This window comes from Gnatocerus cornutus, chromosome 5 (genome assembly GCF_029298725.1).
Source record: "Gnatocerus cornutus isolate USDA-ARS CGAHR chromosome 5, icGnaCorn1.1, whole genome shotgun sequence".
Classification (NCBI taxonomy): Eukaryota; Metazoa; Arthropoda; class Insecta; order Coleoptera; family Tenebrionidae; genus Gnatocerus; species Gnatocerus cornutus.
In genome coordinates, this window is record NC_142237.1 from 10,999,739 (window position 1) to 11,021,143 (window position 21,405).

The 21,405-nt window shown below is 35.9% G+C and overlaps 1 protein-coding gene across 2 annotated transcripts in view; it reads left to right on the top strand.

Annotated features, from left to right (window-relative positions):
• Positions 1–19,855, top strand: part of unc-5 (netrin receptor unc-5) — a 105,961-nt gene extending 86,106 nt beyond the window's left edge. For both annotated transcript variants that reach the window (XM_088035940.1, XM_088035942.1), the window contains 3 exons: positions 13,776–13,922; positions 17,439–17,696; positions 17,746–19,855. In XM_088035940.1, coding sequence (XP_087892066.1) covers positions 13,776–13,922; positions 17,439–17,696; positions 17,746–19,211 — 1,871 coding nt within the window. In that variant the 3' untranslated portion in view covers positions 19,212–19,855. The remainder of the gene's footprint in view (positions 1–13,775; positions 13,923–17,438; positions 17,697–17,745) is intronic.
• The last annotated feature ends 1,550 nt before the right edge of the window (positions 19,856–21,405 follow it).

Genomic DNA, 21,405 nt, shown 5'->3' on the forward strand with positions numbered 1-21,405 from the left:
GCAATTAACATGAGAGTTTGGAGCACGTGCTGGGCTTCACAGTGTTTGTGGAAGCCCACTCTAGCTCGCAATTCGATCTGGGTGGAAACGACCAAAAGCAACAAGCGTTAGCGATAACATTCGGAGTTTTGAGAACTGATAACATCTTATGCACTGGATAAAACGTTCACCTTCTAGGTGTACGATTGCCGGCGCTAGCACGAATTTTTATTTTACGAGCGTGACCGAACACCTCATCCATGGAATTGAATAAATGGATAATTTCGTTCCCGCACACGTCTGGGCTGAAGGAGTACGAAAACAGCAAAAATAAACAAGAAGATTTAAGCAGATGCAGTGTTGCCAGATCAAAATTTCAATTATCACTAGATTCTAACTAAAAAAATCCCTAGAAAATCTCTAGACGCCATGAATTTTATTTGCAAGACTCTTCATTTCATTTTTTCTGCAGAGAATTTTTTTTTACAATTAGTTAAGGTAGCAAATGACCATCCAAGGTCACAAAAGATGTTTAAATTTTCTTTGTGCATTTCGTTCCTGTTGCAAATGCTGCAATGGTGAAGTTATATGAATTGAGTTTTAGAGTAAAAAAGATCGTGTAAGTTCTGTCAAAATTAATGTCAAAATTCAATTTGTTACCGTTTTTAAACAGCATGGAAAATTTAATTTACTTGGACTCTCTCGCACTAATTATTTAACTAGATAGCTTTAATACACAACAAATTTCATGTCAAAATAGCAAATGTCAAATTCTGGGAGACAATGTTGTCAATCTTATCAATTCAAAAGTTCCAAAGCCAATTTGTCAAAATTTCAACTTCAAATATAAACCAGAGATCAGTTCACTGTGTTATTAAAAACTCCTTCAGATGCTCTAAGTTCCCGGATTTTCACGATATTTTCCAATTTTTTCACGAAGAATGACAATTTGCAAAAATTTTATTATTATCTTGGCGCCTCCACCATTTTTAACAATTTTTATGACATTTTTGTCACATTCATTTTAAAGAGAAAAATTCCTACATTTTTAGGTACTACCAACCCCCAAAAATCCCCAGAAATTATTACGCGCAGCTGAAGGATCAGTTTAAGAGCTTGCACTAATTAATTACGTAGTTGTAATGCCTAACATTATTTTTGACAAAATTGGCAAATGTCAATTGTCAAAATTTGTTATTTCAAATTTCGCGCGTACACCTTTTACTCCGCAGACGTGGTGACTTTTGTCATTTAATCTCTCACTGTACTAGCTATAAAAGTTTTATGTCAAATTCTGAGCGACAATGATGCCAACTTTGTCATATCAAAAACTTCAAAGCTGATTTGTCAAGATTCCAACTTTAAATAAGAAATGCAGTCCACTCTCTCATTATAAACTGTTTCAAATGCTTTATGTTCCCTGATTTTCACGATTTTTCTCCATTTGTTACAAAAATGACAAATTTTAAAGAGTTTTATTATTATCCTGCCACGCCCGCTATTTTTCAGTAAATTTTATTTTATATTTCCTTTATTTTGGTAATATTTTTATAAAATTTGTCACATTTTATCAAGAAAAATCCCTACATTTTTTTGTACTACCAACCCTCAAAAAATCCTCAGAAATTTCACTTCACTTGGACCAGTTTAAGTGCATAGCAATTTTCATGTCAAAATTGGCAAATGTCAAATTCTGGTAGATAATGTTAAAGCTAATTTCTCAAGGTCTCAAAAAATGTTGAAATTTTCTTGTGTATTTGTGTATTTCAAAATTCAATTTGTCAAAATTAATGTCAAAATTCAATTTGTTACCTTTTTTAAACAGCATGGAAAATTTAATTTAGTTCGACCCTCTCGCACTAATTAATTAATTGGCTAGCCTTAATCCACAGCAAATTTCATGTCAAAATAGCAGATGTCAAAATCTGGAGAACAATGTTGCCAATCTTGTCAATCAAAATTTCCAAAGCTAATTTATCAAGAGTCTAACATCATTAAGAAAAAAAATAACTGTCCACCTAAACTGACTGTAGACATCGATTTTAAAATGCTGATTTTATAAACGCAATTTCTGCGAATCGTCAAACAAAAACTCATATTTATCAAATTGTCATTAAATGGTAGAAGCATTATTTAGAAATTATCAAAAAACTTGTTATTTGGTTGTGGATTCGGGGAAAATCTCTTGACCTGGCAACACTGAGCAGATGAACGAAATAGTTTTTTACATTCGAAGAACTGCTAGTAGGATCTTATGGCGCGACGAGAATGTGAGCCGCAGGTAAAGGCGGCATTTGCTGGAGAGAATCAGCGCGAGAAACGTGTGATTTACAATAATTCAAAAGGCCAGAAATACCATTAAATTAATAATTCATTTCTAGCACGTTTTTTATTTCGTATGTGGTATTCATTAAACCGGTTATTGCTGTAATAAAAATGGATAAAATTATTTAATTATCACATTGTAATTGCCGTATATTCCAATTTACATTCACGAAGAAAATCGATGTTTGAGCAGAATTACACAGGCGACCAAGCAATATGTTACCTCGTTTTTATACAGGGTGTGAAATCAAACCTGTGCAGTTGGAACACCAAACAAGTGTTACGATCATTTGTATTTGAAAGTCGTGTGAGATTACTGCTAATACTCATGTTCATTTATTTGTTTGTCTTTGAATGTCATGAGGACAAATTACGAGGTTATTTTTCAAAGAAACAACGCTTTCTTCTCTAACACTAATAGCTTTCCCTCGTTTTGTTTCTTATATGTATAATGGCAGTTTTTCACTTTCTTTCCCGTTTGCAATGACCTGAAGTTCGGAACAACCGGCAGGGAAACATCCATAATCCCTTTCTCGGAATTTCCGATAACAATAAGAGATGTAAAGAGAGCATTTTCATTATTACTAAAATAAAAAGACGCCGTTTTAATTTCGTGAAAAGACGACCCGAGTGATTTTTCTATTGACAAGAACGTGAAAGAGCTTTTATCTCTCGTGAAAGACGTAAACTGTGATTAAAGCACGATGTTAATTTTTCGCATGAAGAGTGACGCAAAACCGATTGGAAGTGCGCAGCTGAATTCAAGCTTCTTGGTAAAATATTTGCGTCCTGGGGAGCCACCAGCTGACCCTTAACCCTTCCGCGCGTTGTAATAATGGCCCCATATAAGACACCCTTCCGACAGAGGCGGCTCGTGTCCCCGTAATTATTTTTTTTGTATGTTTTACTAGTATAGCCCCCGAGCGCCCAGCCAGTTACACAATAAATAACACTAATTAATGTAAATTAAAATAGAACTTGCCAGTCCATTGCAGTTATAGTTTTTCGAAAAAGGAGCCGCCGCCACTGGAGGACACCCGTACGAAGGTAGAATTTATGTTACGACGCGTCTACCGGCTCGTATTTTGTAGAAATAGATGCCCAGTTCAAATAAATTAACAACTTGGAATACATCGGGATACTTAACGAGCAGTGCAGATTCTCACGGGATACCGCCCGTGCGCTCTTTAAAAATTGTTTATTATATTTTTAAATCTAAAACGATTTATAGGAGAAGTTGGACATATGGGTTGTGTTAGCGGCGGTTGTGGCTGGAAGGCAATCCATAAATGTCCCAGAACCGAAACATAAACCAGCTAATGATTATTCCGGTCCCTGTTGAACAGAATAACGATTAAATCTATGTTCTAGCTAAAAGCTGAATGCTGGATATAAGTATATCGGATTTAAGACAGTCGGATTATTCATTGCAGATATGAACCTGTTCTGCACATTACATTTATAGGTATCGGGTGATCAAGAAAATTTGTGACTGGAACAGATGTAGAAATCATGTCTGGTAACAAGGATCTAGCTTTGGATGTGGTGAGAAGATAATACTTTATTGCTTTTTGAGATGTATTTCTAAGGACATGGTATTAAAAATAAAAAGCACTGATTTAGAGTGTTAGAAGGATTGAATTAATTGACACGCGATCTGCAGGCCGTAAACTGCGGCATTTAAATGGAATTTTATAGTATGTTCACGCTGTTTCAGTCGGGTAGACAATAACGTGGGCAAAATAGTATATTAAAACACTAGTTTCTTAAAAAACAGTTGAAGAGGAACAACCTCAGCAAATTTGATAATTATCGACAAAGAAATACTAAAATTATGGCACTTAGAATATCACCGGCAAACTTTAAAAAAAATCAAATTTCAAAATTTGTAAAAATTTGTGTTTACTAATTTACAAACTTTAAATTTGACGCTATTAAGAAACAGTTAAAGAGAAGCAACTTGACCAAATTTTACAATCACCGGCAAACTTTTAATAATTTTCAAATTTCAAAATTTGTGTTTATTGGTTTACAATTTTCAAATTTGGCGCTTTTAAGAAACAATTGAAGAGGAGCAATTGCACCAAGTTTGGGAATTATCGATAGAAAGATACTGAAATTAGGACACTTAGAATTACCACCGGCAAACTTTCAATAATTTTCGAATTTCAAAGTTTGTAAAATTGGTCTACAGTTTTCAAATTTTGCGCTCTTAAGAAGCAGTTGAACAGGAACATTTTCACCAAAGTTGGGAATTATCGACACAGAGGTACTAAAATTAAGGCACTCAGAGTAAAACTGTGGAGTTTCTAGTCACATTCAAATTTCAAAATTTATAAAATCTATGTTTATTTTGGTCCCCAGATTTTAAATTTGGCACTCCCTCACCAAATTTAAAAATTATCGACAGTGAGATACTGAAATTATGGCGCTTAGAATAACACTGGTAAGCAAGTGCCAACTCACAGAGCAGTGCTTAAACAATGCGATGATGTAACTCTTAAAACACCGAATCAGAAAACAGTATATCAAAAAAAAACGGCTTCGCAATTTCACTCGGACTTCCAAAAAAACATTTTCCGTAATTGTAAATCACAATAACTTATATTAGCCTAAACGTCGTATAATTTTTGCTCTCATAATTGAAAGTATTTTCTTTCCTTCAAAAGCAGTTTTTGCACAAGTTTCTTAGCGCGAAAGAGTTTATCTGCGTGCTTCATCTCTTTGTTTTAATTAATTCCACAATGGACACCTAATTAAGGTATAAAATGAAATTTCGTCCCGACTATTATCTCGTAATTATTTGAATTAAAAGTTTATCATCTCGTGTACCCTTATACCATTCACCTCGACATTTGTTTAAACCCCCGAAATAATTTTCCACGAATTAATTTAATTCGTTTCGGTCTTGTCATTTTGATGAGATAAATAGCATGCGGGTCTAAACAACACAGGAGGCTCTACTGGTTCATACCCGGAAAAAAGTGTCCATTGTTTCAAATGATCCGTGGAATTGGTGGAACCATCGGAGGGGCGGATTGAACATTTCCAGGGCTGTCCGCTGCCACAAGCAACTTGATGCATTGGCTTGTACATTGAAAAAACTAGAAAGAGGCTAACCCAACAAATACCTGAATAGAGGATTGATCGCTTCGTGGTGGTCGTAAACAAAAAGAATCTACTCAAAGTCGGACACGTCCGGTTTGATCACACGAGTGGACATGAAGAGTCCTGTTTTATTGAGTCAGAGGCCGATTATGTATCGATTAGATAATGAAAAAGCGATTAATTAGGCGGAGTCGTTGGCGAGGGGTTCATTTTTGTGATGGGGTGAATTTTCAATTGGGCAATTTTCGACTATTTACGGAACATGATGTCTCTAAATTAAGGCCCTTAATTTGACGATTTATCGCAGGACTGTGTTCAATGTTCTCTTCACTAGAGGAGGGCAAGTGGTCATGATAGCACGATGATTCATAGTTTCAACTAGCAGAAAACTACTTGAGTAAATCCCGGGCTTAATCATCTCTAAATGTTTTCTTTCCGACAAAAATCTTGCTGATGCTCCAAATGATTCACTAGCTATTTTATCGTCCTCTAGGAACGGAGATGAGTAATAATCCCCGAATATTATTGCACATCTAATTGCCGTTGTTTTCTATGAACACTTTCTTAGGGAGGAAAACGCGTCTTTTCTCCATCCTCGATCTGCGTTCTACAGATCAAAGGCGGTCTTTCCAAGAAAATAAAATTAACATATTGGCTGAGCTTGAACTAAAAAAGATTCATTACGAGCAACCGAGTTAATTGCTTTTAGATTTTGCTGACATCGTAGTTAAAAAGATTAAAACTGCATGGTCGGAAGTAATTTTCATCGTAAAGAGATGACGGAAATTGGTCACATCTTCAAATACTTGCAAAGGGTGTCCTTTGTAAATAATTAATGATACTTTTAAACGCTGAACATGTTTCAAGCTTTTTAATCTTTTGACGAGGAAAGGCGCCATAAACACGAAATGGTTCGAAATAATTTTCTACTTTCGCTACATAAACTTAACTTTTAAATTGTCTTTTTTGGACTTAATCTCAAAAAAATTATCGTTTGGAGGCCCAGGTTCGCCGGAAGAAAATTTTATTCGAAGAAAATTGCTCATTAAAATTAAAACTAACAATGTGTTCTAGAACACCCCCTTTTAATAGAAGTCAAATTTTAAATCATCGTAGGTTACATTTTGAAAATTTGTTTGAATAATTGCATTTTTTTATTTTTTAAATTTTTGATGGTTTATCTGGTAACAGAATATTTTTGCTGAGAAAAGCATTTATATCATACAACTTTAAAACCAAGACAACTGGGTAAAAAACGTAGTTGGCAAAATATTATAACTACACTGCGCCGCAAAATTAACGTAAACTTAACGTAAAATTTACATTTTTTAAAGATATACATTTTTTACAACTGGGCCCTTAAATGTACATGCATTTTAAAGCAATTTTGACAATTTAATATCAAATTTTTCCACAAAATTAATACTTGTTGCAAAATTGCAAAAAAGTTGCAAAAAACAAAAGTGGGAATTGCTGTAATTTTTACCTCGAGTTTTACAGTTGGTGTCGACAGTGTTTTACTTTCTCGAATACTGATAAGTGATAACTAGATAGATTCTTCGTGGTTTACAGCCATTTCTGACTTCTTATTTAACGATTTTTTGTCACATTTGTGTTAAATCAGTTAATGAGCTTTTTAGTTCTGAATGCATTGCAAACGTTTAATATGCAATTTCAGATTGTCCTATAAATGTTCAATCACATTAAAGTAATCGTAACTTGGTGTGAATTTTAATTTTGCTGGGTAGTGTACATAATTAAAATCTCTAGAATGTGCGCCTTTTTCTCAACAATTTTCCAGTTTGCTAAAGTTAAAATACGAGTGAAAAGTAGAAAATTCTCCAATTTTCATAGCTGTAACACAAAAATTACTAAAATTACGAATTTTAGTAGTGGACGTCAGAACATTTTGCTTCCTCTTGAAAATTAAAATTTCCAAATATTGTGATTATTGCAATTTGGTAGAATTAATGTGTATTAAGCCGTGTGGCTCAAAAGTAGTAGTTTTCCCAAAATTCATGCTGAAGCAATAAAACTGCCGAAATTTTAATAGTTTTTAAAATAAAATTTTTAAAGTGTGTCTTCTGTTCTAGACTTTTGTAATTGATTAAAATTAGAACGTAGGTAGTAACTTTTTCAAGTTTTGTAGCCAATGTACTGACATTATAAAAATATTCCGAATTTAAACAAAGTGTGTCTAAATTTTCTGCTCTGCTTTAACAATTTCTAAAATTGGGTTTTTTGCTCTACATTTTTGCAATTTGGTAGAGTCAATTGACGGCTCAAAAGTTGTATTTTCCCCAAATTTCATAGCCGTAGCACTGAAATTACCAAAATTATTATAAAATTAGTTATGACATTTTGATAACCACGTTATTGCAATTTCTTATCGGTCTGCCTTGGTTTTAGAGTTGGATGACATAAATACTTTTCACATCTGTGCTTTTCATAGCAAACATACTGTTGTCGATTATAGAATTTTCAACTATTTTCAAGCCATCAAAAGTTTAAAAAATAATAAAAATTCAAATATTGATACAGAAATTTTCATAATTTTTCAAAATAAAAGTAATTCAACTTACGATGATTTAAAATTTGACTTTTTATGAAAAAGGAGGTGCCCTAGAATACATTGTTGACTTTCGTTTTCATGAGCAATTTTTTCTCTTCCGCCGAACTGTGAGGCTTGTTAAAATATGTCGACATTGTCCGAGCATAGCAGCGTTCAAAAACGTTGGCACATAGCTGATACTCGAGACTAACAATAAGCTAACAGTGTTTGATTTGGTTACAGCAGTCGGATAGTTCACACGCCATCCTCCACAATTTGCGCGTTCAAATCGCATTATCCATTTTATAGCGACAACGAGATTTACGATCCACCACGCATTTTGGTGCATATAAAACGGACTTAATATATTTATCCGGTCGTATTTATAGAAAGGTGTAAACAGGCTCAACGGTAACATGGTAGAAGTTGCGGGTCAGCGACTACCAACGACTATGCAAATGCACGGAATAAAACCGACAGCATGGACAATTCGCCTGTCAAAGCGAGGAAGTCGCCGTCATTCGCTATAAAAGGACTACAAAACGGGAATTAAGCGAGAGTTGTACGGCACGTGTGTGGTAGCCACTCATCATACTCCTTACAGTCCTTTTGTTGTGTCATTTATCTCCCGCGCTGTCGAGGATGCACAAGAGACGTTGTCCTAGGACGCTAAGCCCTTCAGTCACGCTTGACGGGGTCTAAGCCGCTGTGACAACGCTGGGAATGTGGATTTTCAATGGAAATTGTAACAAAATATCAGCTTTAGCAGAAGACTTCACTTTCAAATTATGGCTCTTTGGGTTAGTTTTTATCCCATTTCTTGTACCGGAACGATTGATTTATCTGCAATCAACCTTTGTCCCACCACAACTCTAAATTAATTTACTAAAGCGCACAGGTCCAACAAAAACACTTTCTTAATTAAACTAAGTTGTTTGGCGTAAATCATGACACAACACAATTAACCGACCTGTGCCGCTCACACAAGATCTTTAAGAGCCGTCAAGCTCAGACTCGTGTGTCGCTTCTTTGTCCAACACTTGAAGGAAGATTTTTCGTTTCCACAATGGAAAATACAATGTGTTTAAATTTAGAAATTCGCGTCTTTTGACATTGTTAGTCACGCTGTAGGTTTCCGTTTTTCTCCACTTTTCTTTCTTTACAGTCGTCTTCTTTACCTGAACCAATTACATCGAACATTGCTATGTTTTATCCTTTGGAATCAAATTTTCCTGCGAGTATGTCATCTCTGAACCCTCAAACGTGAGGAAAAGGGTCTAGTGAGTAGCTTGTGACAGTGCACGGGAGCATTTCCGGTGGAATTCCCGGCATTCCCGGCGACCCCGCTAATTGCCGCCCCCTAAACGAGCCGCCCTAAGGCCTCGGGCTCCATATGTGCCGACTCAAATTTCGAATTCTTGATGAGTATCAGATTTAGGGTTATTTATGGGACTTTCGTGGCTAATTATTTCGGGATTACCCCACGATCAGTTTTTATTTTTAATTGCGACTTTTCGAAATCAGCGGTCGTAAATCACGCAGGAGGTGGTGGCCGGAATAAAAATTAATTGCATCAAATTGAAATCTCATTTTTGGCACTAATTAGAGGGTAAAGACGCTCCGAACTTGACACTTACTAATTGGTTGTGTTCATTGGACAACCAGGAGGTGGGATGCATTAGTTGAAACATTAAATGGGTTTAGTTCTCGATGTAACTAAAATTAATGATGAGCTAAATGCAACAGAGTTTCATGTCGGTTCGTCATTAATAAAACGCGATGTGGGAATTATAAAATCAGATCTTTTCAACAGTAATTTTTCTTTGTACAATAGGATTAGATAAAATCAAGCTCGGACGTTCGATCAATTCTCATTTGAAGGGCGGTGATAAAACTCTCTCATCTATTATCTATCATGACGCGGAAAAAAACACGCAAATTGAAATCCGACACAAATATCTATGATTCGCTATTAACTGACCCGGCGCATCCACCATTTATCTTGACATATAATGTAATGAAAAAAGTTCCTAAGGAGTGTTGACTGAAAACAAATCATAATTGCAAAAACTTCGAAGCAAAGTCCGACTTTTCCTTGAAAAGCGCCCCCGATATGCCCGTATTTACCCATAAATATCTCAATCGAATTTCGCTCAGTTCGTGTTTAGATTCAAGTTAGTAAGTAGACCGGAGGGCTTATATTACTTCCGGTTGACCGCACGGTGCTGCACACTGCAAATAAATGAATCCGAACCTGAATACAGTGGTTGGCTAAAGGGTTCGCGCCTTAGAGGTTAACTAATAGCTCCGTTTGCGCTCCGGTGATGACATAGAGTTTAGGATGCGTAATTTAAATGTAGAAACTGCTAGGGTTGAAATCTCGGCTCTAAGTACACACGAACTTCACGGTTATTGCGGCAAGTTTGTTCGTGATTCAATTATACACATTGAGAGTTTCTTGGGACATCTTAGTTGGGCGAAAAAGTGGTCACCGTGTTGGAGAAGAATTTCGTATGCAAAGAGAGTTCGGTGCATAAAACGCCTTACCCCTTCGGTCACGTAATGAACGTTTCCGAAATTTCGTATTCAATTCCGATATCTCCGGATTTCGCGCCGCTGTATAGCGGCGCCTTCATAACTGTTCAATATATCTCCTTTGATAGGTTCATTTCTTTTGACAAACGTGCGTTTTAACCCTTTAACTTTTGCTACATTAGCGCTGAAAGCCGCCTGCAAAAGGACTTTTTAATTTCAGCGATGCTTCCGGATCAACTTGTTTAATCCATTTCGTTCATTCATAGAACTTGCGAAAATCTCCGGGAATAACTGCAGGCTTTGTTGTTAATGTTGTGCAAACCACGCGGTTCGGATATCCATTATCGGGTAATAAACATGAAATCTCAAGGCACGGGCTTTGTGGCAATCCCTACATAGGAAGTAGACGACATCAAAGTACCCTCGCAATCATCATTCAAACTATTCCTGCGCAGAGCAATTCCCAACAAGAAGTGCAATTTTCTTCCAATGCCATTAAGTCCGTTGGCCGGATATCTGGAGACTATTCATCGTTGCCGAGTTTGGATCAAAACAATTCGTGAGGTGTTTTCTTGCAATTGCCAAACAATATTATAGTTCAGGGAAATTAGGTTTTAAATCCTAACAAATTATTTAAGTTTTGAAACTTCGCAGAAAGAATCCTTAGGTCATCAGGAATTAAACAAAAAAAAGTATTTGCGCATCCTGTATTCACTGTCAACAAATTTTAGAAAAAATGCACTGGAAAAGTAAAAAATCATTTGAGCGAGTAACATTCGCTGTACGCAAGAAATGGATAAGACAATTTTTGTAGAAAATTTAATTGTTAACATTTTTTGTTACTTCTATATTTGCTCTAAAGTAAATAGTTTAGAAGATAAATGAGGAAAATAATTTTTGGGGGTGTTTACCCCAATTTTTAGATGAGAGAACTTTTTTTATTTAATTCCTGATGCCTTGGGTAATTTTTTCTGACAAGTTTCAAAACTTTAATAATTTGTTTGTTTTAACGGTCATTTTTGATCTAATTTCTCTGGACTATTAGCATTTAGGATCAACGGCACAAATAAGCGCCTATTCTCCTCAAGCTGCCATAAAATGTAATTCACGTCTTCTAACCGCACAATCTCGATCTCGCCGCATAAATCCCTTGAATCACTTAAACAGCTGCTCTATAATAAGCCGCAGCAGGGTTCCTGCTGCACCATAGATCAATCCAATCGAACTTATTGTCTATTTCACAGAATAGTCGCAAAAAGCCCTCGAAGCGACGTATTTATAGCCTCCGAGATGTTTTCTTCATCCTATTAACATGGAGCGTGTGTTGCATCCAATCAATGCTCATTTTTTGTTACTCATACTAATCCCGGGATCACCCAAAGTGAAAAAAAGTGAAATAAAATCTCAAAGATCCCACGAAATGCTATTTTCGTGAGTAATATGAGAGGGAGTGTCAACCGGAATGGTTTTTATTGACCAAAACATCCGCGTGGACGTTACTTATTGTTATTTCTTTGTGTTATTTTCGGGTTTAAAAAATCAAACTTTCAGCAGTTCCGTTAGTTTTGTGATAAAATAAAGCTAGATTATTTATAGCGGCCATAAATTCATGACTTATTCTTGCGTATATGCTCGGATGTTTGTTGCAAACATCAAGAAACGAGTTTTCGTAAATCTCTGTATTCAGTGTGTTGTGGAAAAGACGCCCAGCACCGAGTTTATGTTCGTGTTTGGTATTTTATGGGGCATTTTTTATCATACCTACTATCAGAAATTCGTAGTAAAAGAATTTTGGGAAATCTTCTCTTTAGGAAACACTGGAGTGAATTGACAATTTTAAAAGAAAGTGCGTACATTTTGTTTCCCAAATATTCGTCGTTTTTTTTATATTTCAGCCTGTATAACAAGGCAAGGCGCCCAGAAAATGTCGTAGGTATGCATTTCCATTAGTACAGTATCTAAGATTTGGTTCTAAACTCGGAACGCGGGTTAGCATACTTCCCTTATTGTTTACCAAGTCTAATGAGAATTATAATAGTTCTAAAGTCATTAAAAAAGAGCGCCGCTGTATTAACGGCGAAGACTAATGCGTTGATTTCAAGTTAACTTGCGGCATTGCGTCAAATCAATTCGATTCAGTTTTAGTAACGACAAAACAGTCGAAGAGACGCATGAGGTAACAAAGTTTAGATTTCACTTCACAAACGGCAGCGTTGTCCAAAATGATTTTCTAGTGATAAAATAAAATAGGTTAGTTATCTAATTGACAATTTGATTACACATAACGGCCTGACAAACTGTGTCAAGTCATTTCACCATTAATCCAACAGGCCATAAAAGAGACGTTTTTAACTGAAAAACTGCGTAATTTTTGGAAATGTCACTAATTTGACATTTGATTTCTCACCAGAAATCTCCCTAGACAACGTTGCCGGTTGTTTGAAAAAAAACGGACTTTATATCGAAAACCCATCACATAGAAAATCATTTGATAGAATAACTTAATTTTCGATCCAGTGACTGTTGGCATTACTCAACTTTCGTCCGAATTCGGATTTTTTCGTTTTCCACATGTTTTGTGCCTGACAAGTGACATGTGTATGGTTATGTTTTAATTCGTCTATTTTAAATTAATAATACAACAAATAGAATTAAACTTCAAATAAATTTTGATATTTTTAGTAACTACATGTGGACAAAGGAGCGTGAAAACTTAATAACTGCCAGTGTTTCAAAGAGGCGAAGTTATCAGATGGCGCGGCCACAATTCCGCTTGGAAGAAGGAAACGTTTGTGAATTTAAATACGAAACACGGAGGAAATAGAAAGTGACTGTCTAAATATTTTAGTACGCACTCGCCATCCGCCCACTAAGGTTCTCTCATAAACATGCTTCCAACTGGCGACAGAATTTATCCCAGTTAAAACGAATTCCATTTCACATTTCCGATCAATCCGAAAAGTTTAAGCAACGCCTAAACCGTCTTATTTACAGATTAATTAAAAGAGCAATCAGGCAATGTCGGTGTAATACAACGCCCATTAATTAACTCAGCACCTGTTTTTCAGCTCTTTGCCTGTAAATTGGAGCTTTCAAGAACCCTCGACAGTGTTTTGCTGACCTGAAACTCGTTGAAGTAATGCGTTTAGCTCGTAGTTTAGCAGATATTTGTATAGTTAGTTTATTAGGTCAAACGGCGTTCGTGCACCGCCATTAATTCTGTTATGGCTTGTTGGAAATTGTTTCACCTGTTAATTATTATAATCGATTGTTCCAGCAAACTTGGAGAACACGAAAAACGACATAGCCCTCTACATCGGCGTGACTGTCGCAATTTTCTTCGTTTCGCTCTTATCCTTCTTCCTCACCCGCATGTACTGGAAGAAGAACCAACACCAAAGTCTCTACAACATGGCTTCTAATGGTAAGATTGTATCTTGGATTTTTTTATCGCCACTACATGCTAGCGGGTCACAGCACCTACGAAAGCAAATAACTTGATTGACCTTTTCTGGGCCGAGAAGTGAAATAAGAAAACAGATGAAAATCAAATAAAGAAGGGAAATCAAATACGAAACCTATGTTTACGTAATCGATTCACACACAAACCCGGGCCGGTTTCAAAATGGACCGCCGGAAAATATGAAAACTGATGGAATAATATCAAAAGTTTCAAAATGAAATTAGTTTGTCACAGGCAAAGTGTCTCATTTTCAATCAGTAATTGCGATGCGTGGGGGATTGGTTTTGGACAAAATGATTATTTATTCTAAATTGGAATCAGATTGGCGGATCAAACGCTAATTAGTAATTAATCGAACTTTAAAATACATAAACTGTACATTGCACTCTTCATTATTACGGTGCGTGCTAAATGAATCCATTTTAATAAATTATTCTAGGCCTAAACTTTGGAAATTGGAGCGGGAACAATTCGTAATGTTTCTACTAAATTTATAAAACTAATTTTATAGTAGCATATTATGTACAAGCTGCTTAAATGTCACTATGGTCACGAGCGGAGCGAGTGCTTAAAGTACGACTGGCTTGAGTCGTTTATAAACGTGTTACATACTTATACTTTATTTACGACATTAAATTGCGCAGCAGAAAAATAGTTTTCTAACACTGCTGTTAGAGTTTGGTGTTTTACTTATGCAACACCTCGTAAAATTCAGATTCGTTTTTCTCGCGTTTTTTTCTTTTAGAATTTGCTCTCGAATACCCAAAATTCGATTTTTTTCGCAGAAAAAAATTCGATCAATCGATGAAAATTGTTCAATTTTTAGTTTTTTAACGCAAAGCTTTACGCAGTTTTCAAAATCGGGTGAATTTTTAACGTACCTCAACAAATAATTGAGTTATGGTCATTTGAATTTTTGGGTAGTTTTTAGAGGGACAATTTTTTTAAGATTTGAAACAATCCGTGCTTAATATTTCAAAATAGTTCTTAGATTTTCCAAAAGTCGAAAGTTGGAGTTTTTTGCGAAAATTCATGACTAAAACTATGCCAAAGTTCTGATATCGATATCTCGCTTATTTTTTGGAGTAAACTTGCGTTATTTACATCATTTTACGCCCAATTTTGCGCAGATTCCAAATCTTGGATTGAATTCAGATCCGACAACAAATGTCCGATCAAAGGTGATTTTCATTTTTCGGATTTTTAAAGCAAAATATTTCGGAAACTACGTTAGGTACAAAGAAACGGTTTGCGCCATCGTTTTTCTCGGGCCTTTTTTCTTTCGAATTTGCCTTCGAAACGTGTTACATACTATACATTTTCTACGACTTCAAATTGCGCAGACGAAATCAATTTTTCCTAACACTACTCTTACAGTTTGGTGCTTTTCATACATAACACCCTGTATAATTCAGATTCACTTTGATCGCAGGAAAATGGGTAAAAGAAAAAAGTAAATAAAATTCGACAGGTGCGCCGGCACCGGAGCGCGTTGAAGTAAATATGATTCAATTTTTCCCAATCAGAATTGGTGATGAGCCGCAATAGTTGTGCTAACAGAAGCGGGATCATTATTCTGTCAAAAACGCTTTAAATTTTATTCATTATAGAAAGAGACTTCGCTTTTGCCTTTGTGTAGCACATGTGGCTTTCATTTGGTACCTCATTAAAAAGACCATAAAACCGCAAGTATTTCTTTAATTGAGCGTCCACTTATTTATCATATTTTTTAATTAGTATACTTTGCGTCTATATCCGAATGCATTTGGTTATTTATGCGCGTGATGGACCGTTCTTAAATCATTTATATGCTTCGTTGATTATTTATAGAGTTATCCGGTATTAGACAGATGTTCGTGTGAATCTCGCTCGTAAAGAATGACTTTTGGGACACATGGTTTTCGTTATCTGTCGAATATGTTGCGGTAATTTGCCTAAATGACAAAATGATGGAGTGGTGCCGAGCTAGGAGGGCTAAGCAGGAGACGAAATTTTTATGAAAATATCTCCCGGATTTGAATGAGGAACGATCAAGAATATTCTGATATAAACCCATTAGTTTTCCACGAATAGTAAATCAGAGGGGAAATGAATCAAATGCCTCCTAATTAGTAACTAGGACTTCTCCACTAATGATGCCGAAATTAATTACTCGGTCTAATTTTGGATTCCCAATTGGCGTTGTGGATAACCCGTACCTAATTTTATATTTAAGTGACATGCAGTTCGGTTAACAATTATGGTAATTAGATGGGTATTTACCTCTCTAGACGATTCCATACAAAGCCCACATGCAGCATCGATTATGCGCATTCGGACAATTTTAGTCCAGAATTAGCAGATACCAACAAACTCGCCTTTGTATCATTAATAATCCTCGAAAAACCATTACGATGAATGAATTTGGACTACTAGTCATCGAACGATTTATCATCGGAAGATGCGCGAATCGTTCATCCGCAAGAACTAAAACAGAAGCATACACAACTAGACGGCCAGCCGAAGAGGAAAAAGGCGAGAATTTAAATAGGGGGTCGGCGATGTTAAAATAGTTCTAAAGTTACAATTTAGACATCTTCAAGATTAACGATGTTTCCAAATCGTCGATTTTACGACTGCTGCTCGAGGAGAGTGCTCACATGTTTTCGAATGTCAATGTTAGTTGAAAACAAACATGGGCAACACCTAATGGCTTATTTTACCATAAGGCATATCGCCGAAAATAGCTATTTATGGGGCTGACGAAAGCTATTCGAATAAGAAACTAGAGGGATCTGCCACCGTTGACAGGAATGCCAATTTATAAAAGGTCCAATAAATAAATCGTATTCAATCAAAAACTTAATTTGTTCGTCGCCATCGTTTTTCTCGCGATTTTTTAGATAAAAATCTAGATTTTCCAAAAGTCGAAAGTTGGAGTTTTTCGCGAAAATTCATGACTAAATATATCCCAAACTTCTGATATCGATATCTCGCTTATTTTTTGGGAGTAAACTTGCGTTATTATACATCATTTTACGCAGAATTTTCCGCAGATTTTTCCCAATTTTTCCTAATTTTTAAAGTTAAATATCTCGGAAACTAATAGAGATCTTGAGATGCGGTTTTTGCCATAATTTTTCTCGCGACTTTTTGGCTGAGAATTCGTTCTTAGATTTTACGAATGTAAAACTTGCGTTAAATGGGGCGCGTTTTACGCAGGAAAAAAACGAAGCAAAACTAATAGTTATCAATCAATTTTATTGAAAATTTAATCCGCAATGAATCTCCAAGCCATCAAAGCACCCCCAGCTGTACTTTTCACTTTCGAAACCCTCCTTAAAACCACGCATTTATGATTATCGCCACAGTAAAACATCATCTAAATACGCAATAAACTCGCCAGAGCAACTCGCCTGAATACGAAATAGAGTGGAGATGCTTAAAAAACATTTTATAACCAAAACCTTCCACTTATTAAAGTCGTAAATGTTTCAGATTACCATCCGGAATTTTTCCCGGAGCACGATAAGAAGTCATTAAGCCTTCAACCAGACCTGACTCAAACGGTCCCGCCGTGCTACGAGTATCCATACACAACTCCGGCGACATCTGTGACACGATCGGTATCTGAACACCACTATGACGTCCCCCATCTAACTTCCGGGAGCGACATTCAAATGTCGCCGGCGACGAGTTCCACGCTGGAGTCGTCGAGTGGGAAGAGGAGTCAGTTGAGTGGTTTTACTAACAATTGTAAGTTTGCTTTGTGAAGAAAAATCACGTCTAACTTCTGTTGTTTCAGCTGATTCCACGTATGAAGTCGCAACAGAGTCTGTAACGTTACCGTTACCTTCTTTACCGACGGCCTATGCGGTAACGCCAACGACAAGCGGGAACTACACGAGCACAGCAGTGACGCACAGTGGAGCTTTTTTGAATCTCTTCGATTCCGGGGTTAGTTTAGTAGTTCCCGAAGGCGCCATTTCCCGGTCAAGAAAACAGGAATTATTCCTGTCGATCCTCAACGAAGACTGCTTCAGACCGAAGCTTGCGGAAAATTTAACACAACTGAGTCCTGTAGTTTCCTGCGGTCCTAACGTATCTTTGAACAAACCTGTAGTATTAAAAATCCCGCACTGTGCTGAATTGACGAAGAATAATTGGGTCATTTCAATCCTCCAAAGCGATTGCAGCGACTCCCAATGGCAGAACGCGGTTACTTTGGGCCAAGAAACCATCAACACTTCGGTGTTCTGTCAACTGGACAAAGATTCCGTTTATTTAGTCACCGAATGTTTGTCTAGATTCGTGATGGTTGGTCAATCAACCAATGGAAACGCCTTGAAGAGGCTGAAATTGGCAGTTTTTGGTCCGAAGTTATGTTTCCAGAGTTCCGTCGACTACAGCGTGCGAGTGTACGTTTTGGAAGACACAGAAAGTTCGTTAGAGACGGTCTTCGGACAAGAAAAACGCCTCGGAGGCTATTTACTGGAAGAACCTCGAACCATCACGTTCCAAGACGGTGGCAGCAATCTTTGTCTAACTCTCGATGGTTTAAGTGAAGGTTGGAAGTGCAAACCTTGCTCTAACTACCAAGAAATCCCTTTTAAACATCTGTGGCAAGCCAACAGCAACAGTTTGCACTGTTCGTTTACTTTAGAATGGTACGAAATGAACAGGACTTTAAGTTTCAAACTTCGAGTGAACCAGAAGGGTTTTGAGTACCACCAAATCTTCGATATTATTTGTAGAGACGATAGTGATATTTCCATCGCAAAAAGCAATTCAGGCAAACTGCCTCGCCATGGTGAATTGGTGCCAAAAATAACGATACAGAGTGAAACGAACCGATCGAGCGATTCGAAAAGGCTCGTTGATGTCGGGCATCCTTCAAAAAGTGCCAAATCATATAAGCCAGACGAAGTCAAGTTGGCTAAAAATTTAATTGTAACCGATAGAGGGGTATCTACTTGTGATGATTTTAATTTTAGATTAAGTAAGCAGGTGAAAAAGCAGCTTTGTCAATGTTTAGATCCTCCGACTCCTAGAGGAAACGACTGGAGGATGCTAGCACATGCTTTTAATGTTGATAGATATATTAATTTTTTCGCAACGAAACCTTCGCCCACCGACTGTATTCTAAACCTCTGGGAGGCCAGATGTAGACAAAGCAACGCCTTGACTGAGCTTAAACAAGTCTTCACCGATATGGAGAGATTCGACGCTGTGACCATTTTAGATAATTGTTTGGGACCTAACTGGTTATAAACACCACACTTGTTACGTCTTTATCTTGGGACTAAATTGGTCATTCTCAATTGTTTGATATTTACTAAATTATAACTCTATTTGCTTTCATTTCCGAACGGCTTGTGGTTATAAATCATATTTATGTAAATTATATATAATTATTTTATAAGTTGTTGATATTGTGAAATTTTGTCTTTGATTAGACATGAAAATACGGACCACGTTCCACCATTAAAATTGTGCAATTTGTAGATAATATTCTTGCTGGACAGCCAAACGAATATTTTCAACAATCTCTTATTTGATACAAGTATATGCAACGTAGACTCTAGCAGACACTGCCCCAGTGGAAGATGATTGCACTTATTGTAATCAGGTTGGAAATATTCGTTCACTTGTTACAAAAGCACTAGATAATCGAAATGTTAGTCTATCGTAAAAAATATGGTAAAAGTACGTCAGACATTAAAAAACATAAGTGGAGAGAAACGAAATATAATGTAGAGTTTTATACAGAAAAATCAAAAGTAGTTTTTTAGATATTTTAGGATGTTTTGTACAAAGTAATATTCATGTAATTAGAGGCAGGTCTACGTTGATAAGTAGTATGTATTTTAGAATATATGATGATGTATATAGTCAATATACGACATTTTTTAAAACTTGGCTTTATTTTTCGAATGCAAAACTTTTCCCCCGCACATCTTACAATTTGCAAACATTTTATCTCCTTTCACTTAACATTAGGAGCATCCCTTATAAAAATGAACGAATTGTCTTAAATGTTCCGCCTTTAACTACGTTTTACTTCAAAAAAAAAAAAATTGATGAGTCTAAACACGTATTTATTAAAGATATCTTTCTATACACACCAGCGTCCCCTAGGAAGGGGAAACCGTAACTCCAACCTGAGTAATTCCCCTTAAATGCGCAGTTTTACTTCGGCTTACCGTGAACAGGGGGCGACATTGCTTTCAGTGAAAAGAACTTTTAGTTTTTTGAATCTCGTAACAAAGTATTTCTTAATCGATCCTTCTGGGATTTTGAACTGGTGCGCCTGCAGCAACTGTTAATAAATCGACCTTAAAGTAATTGGAACTAAGAGAACTGCTAAAATTAGAAAAAAATATTCATGCTTGAAGACAAAATTCCTATGTGCCCAATTACAAACTTCTAGAGCAAGAAAGACAAATTTTACAAATTTTTAATAAAATGTGCGCCGTTTCTTCATAGCAAATGTTATTGACAGGGGATTAAAGGGACACGTCTCCTTTGTTCAATCATTTTATAACTTGGTACAGTTAATAAACACATTATAAATAGCAAGTTTCCTAAATTTGCTTGTCATTTATTGAAAATTACCGGAATTACATTATTTTACACACACATTGAAAATGTTTAGTTCGATCGTAGACAAAAAAATTTTAAAAAGCTTCTTTTTTGCTCGATAATTTTGTAACTTGGTACAGTTAATAAGCTAGTTAGAAATAATAGGTCCCTTAAATTTCATTGCTTTATCTTAAAAATTACCGGCATTACAATTTTTTACACAAAATATTGATTTTTTTTTGTTGGACTAAAGACCAAAAAATTTCTATAACACGTTACTTTGGCTCGATAATTTTGTAACTTGCCACAGTTAATAGGCAAGTTAGAAATAATAAATTTCCCTAATTTCATTGCCATATCTTGAAAATTACCGGAATTACATTTATTTACACAAAATATTGGAAATTTTTTACTCCCACCTAAAACCGAAAATTTCTAAAACGCGTTTTATTTGTGCGATTATTTTGTAACTTGGCACAGTTAATATGCAAACTAGAAGTTATAAGTTCCCAAAATTTCATTGGCATATCTTAAAAATTACCGGAATTACATTTTTTTTCACAAAATGTTGAATTTTTTTTAGTTTGATCTAAAACCAAAAAATTCCAAAACACATCTTCTTTGTGCGATTATTTTGTAACTTGGCATAGTTAATAAACAAGTTAGAAATAATAAGTTCCTTAGATTTCATTGCCTTATCTCAAAAATTACTGGAATTACAATTTTTTACAGAAAATATTGTAAATTTTTTAGTTTACCAGACTAAAAATTTCTAAAACACGTCTTGTTTGTACGATAATTTTGTAACTTGTTACGGTTAATAAACACGTTAGAAATAGTAAGTTCGCTAAATGTCATTGCCCTATCTTAAAAATGACCGAAA